This window comes from Octodon degus, unplaced genomic scaffold, assembly GCF_000260255.1.
Source record: "Octodon degus isolate 3935 unplaced genomic scaffold, OctDeg1.0 scaffold00022, whole genome shotgun sequence".
In the NCBI taxonomy this organism is placed as follows: Eukaryota; Metazoa; Chordata; class Mammalia; order Rodentia; family Octodontidae; genus Octodon; species Octodon degus.
The window spans coordinates 21115182-21116720 of NW_004524598.1; the positions used below are offsets into that span (position 1 = coordinate 21115182).

Sequence of the window (1539 nt, forward strand, 5' to 3'; positions counted from 1 at the left end):
ACAGAGACAGAGACAGAGACAGAAGCAGAAGCCAGTTGAGAACGTGAGTAACAGGATCGAACTCAGCTGTCTTCCAGGTGTCTTTAGTTGAGCTGCTGTGGCTGCCTCCACATCCTGAATCAGTTCAAGATATTTATCTTTGACTTTGAGCAAGAAAGAAAAGTCTCATTGTGCCAAATGTGGCAAGGGCAGCAGTGAAGGAAACACCTCACTGCTTCAGGGGCCTGCATTCGTCATGTTTGGCTGCATTTCCTAAAGACGTGAAGGAGCATTTTGGAACTGCTTCAGAAAGTGCTCAGGCCAGGCATGGTGGCACGCACCTGAAGTCCCAGCACTCGGGAGGTGAAGGCAGCAGGACCACTGCAAGTTAGTTCAGCCTGAGCTACATAACGGGACCTTGTCTCAAAACAAACAAACAAGTGCAGGAATGATGAGACAATTGTGTTTAAGCAAAGCGAGTACTTAGAGGGGATTAGTGATATTGTCTCTTATTACAATACATTTTCAACACAAACCAAACATATAAATCCCACCTAGTACAAAAAGACTTCTTCAGGGTGGGCCTGCATCTCAGAAGGGCTGCTTTCAGGAAACACACAGAGACCTAATTTAAGAATTTGCTTAGGGAAGAAAGGCGTCAGCACTTTCTTTCTATCCTTGAGAAAATTGTGACAAATTCATAGAACACGGAAACAATGTGACATGGAAGAAAAATGAGGAAAGTGGAGCAGCAAACTCCACAGGCTGCTTGCTCTGCGAATGCCCTTCAGAGGGGAGGACACCTAGGCCCGGCTGCCAACAGAAGCTACCTGCTTGTCCAGAAAAATGAGCGCGGGCTGCACCGGAAGCTCTTGGCCCACTTCTCCATCGGAAGGCTGGACCAGGACAGAAAGAGCACAGGGCCGGGCATAGAGTAGGTTTCCAGCTTTGACTCTGCTCACATTTCTGGAAAATACAGACCCAAACAGAATACATAGGTTGAATTACAATAAGTGGAAATAGCTGTTTTCTATAAGACATTATTACCAGCGAAAATATTTATAACTGCTTATGCTTCTAGAAACAATGATATATGATGTAGTAAATAATTCCACATTGACATATAATATATTTATTTATTTGATATACTTGCTTTGCCATACTAAAATATAGACTGAGCAGGATGAGGGAGAAATACAAATTAGGAACTTACATTTTTTTCACTACATATTAAAATCAGTTTAAAAATCCTTAGTAAAGGGAATTATCAGGGCTTTGTTCCATAGTAGGGGAATATGCCAGCTCTTATAGAAATAGCCTGATTTAGGGGCTGGAGAGTGGAATAAGCGCTTCCCTGGCAAGCACAAGGGCCTGAGTTCAATCCCTGGCTCCGCAAAAAAAGAAAGAAAGAAAGAAAGAAAGAAAGAAAGAAAGAAAAGCCTGATTTGTAGAGCATTTTAGCTTCTATAACATAAACATTTTCCCACCACCACTAATTCCAACATACCAATATAAAGTCACTGCATGGAGCTGGAAGAATGGCTGCAGAAAGTTCTAGAA

At 42.5% G+C, this 1539-nt stretch overlaps 1 protein-coding gene across 1 annotated transcript in view; it reads right to left on the reverse strand.

Moving 5' to 3' along the window:
- Nucleotides 1-1539, reverse strand: part of Pkhd1 (PKHD1, fibrocystin/polyductin) — a 503959-nt gene that overhangs the window by 29101 nt on the left and 473319 nt on the right. Inside the window, 1 exon segment of the mRNA XM_023712007.1 lies at nt 810-945. Coding sequence (XP_023567775.1) covers nt 810-945 — 136 coding nt within the window.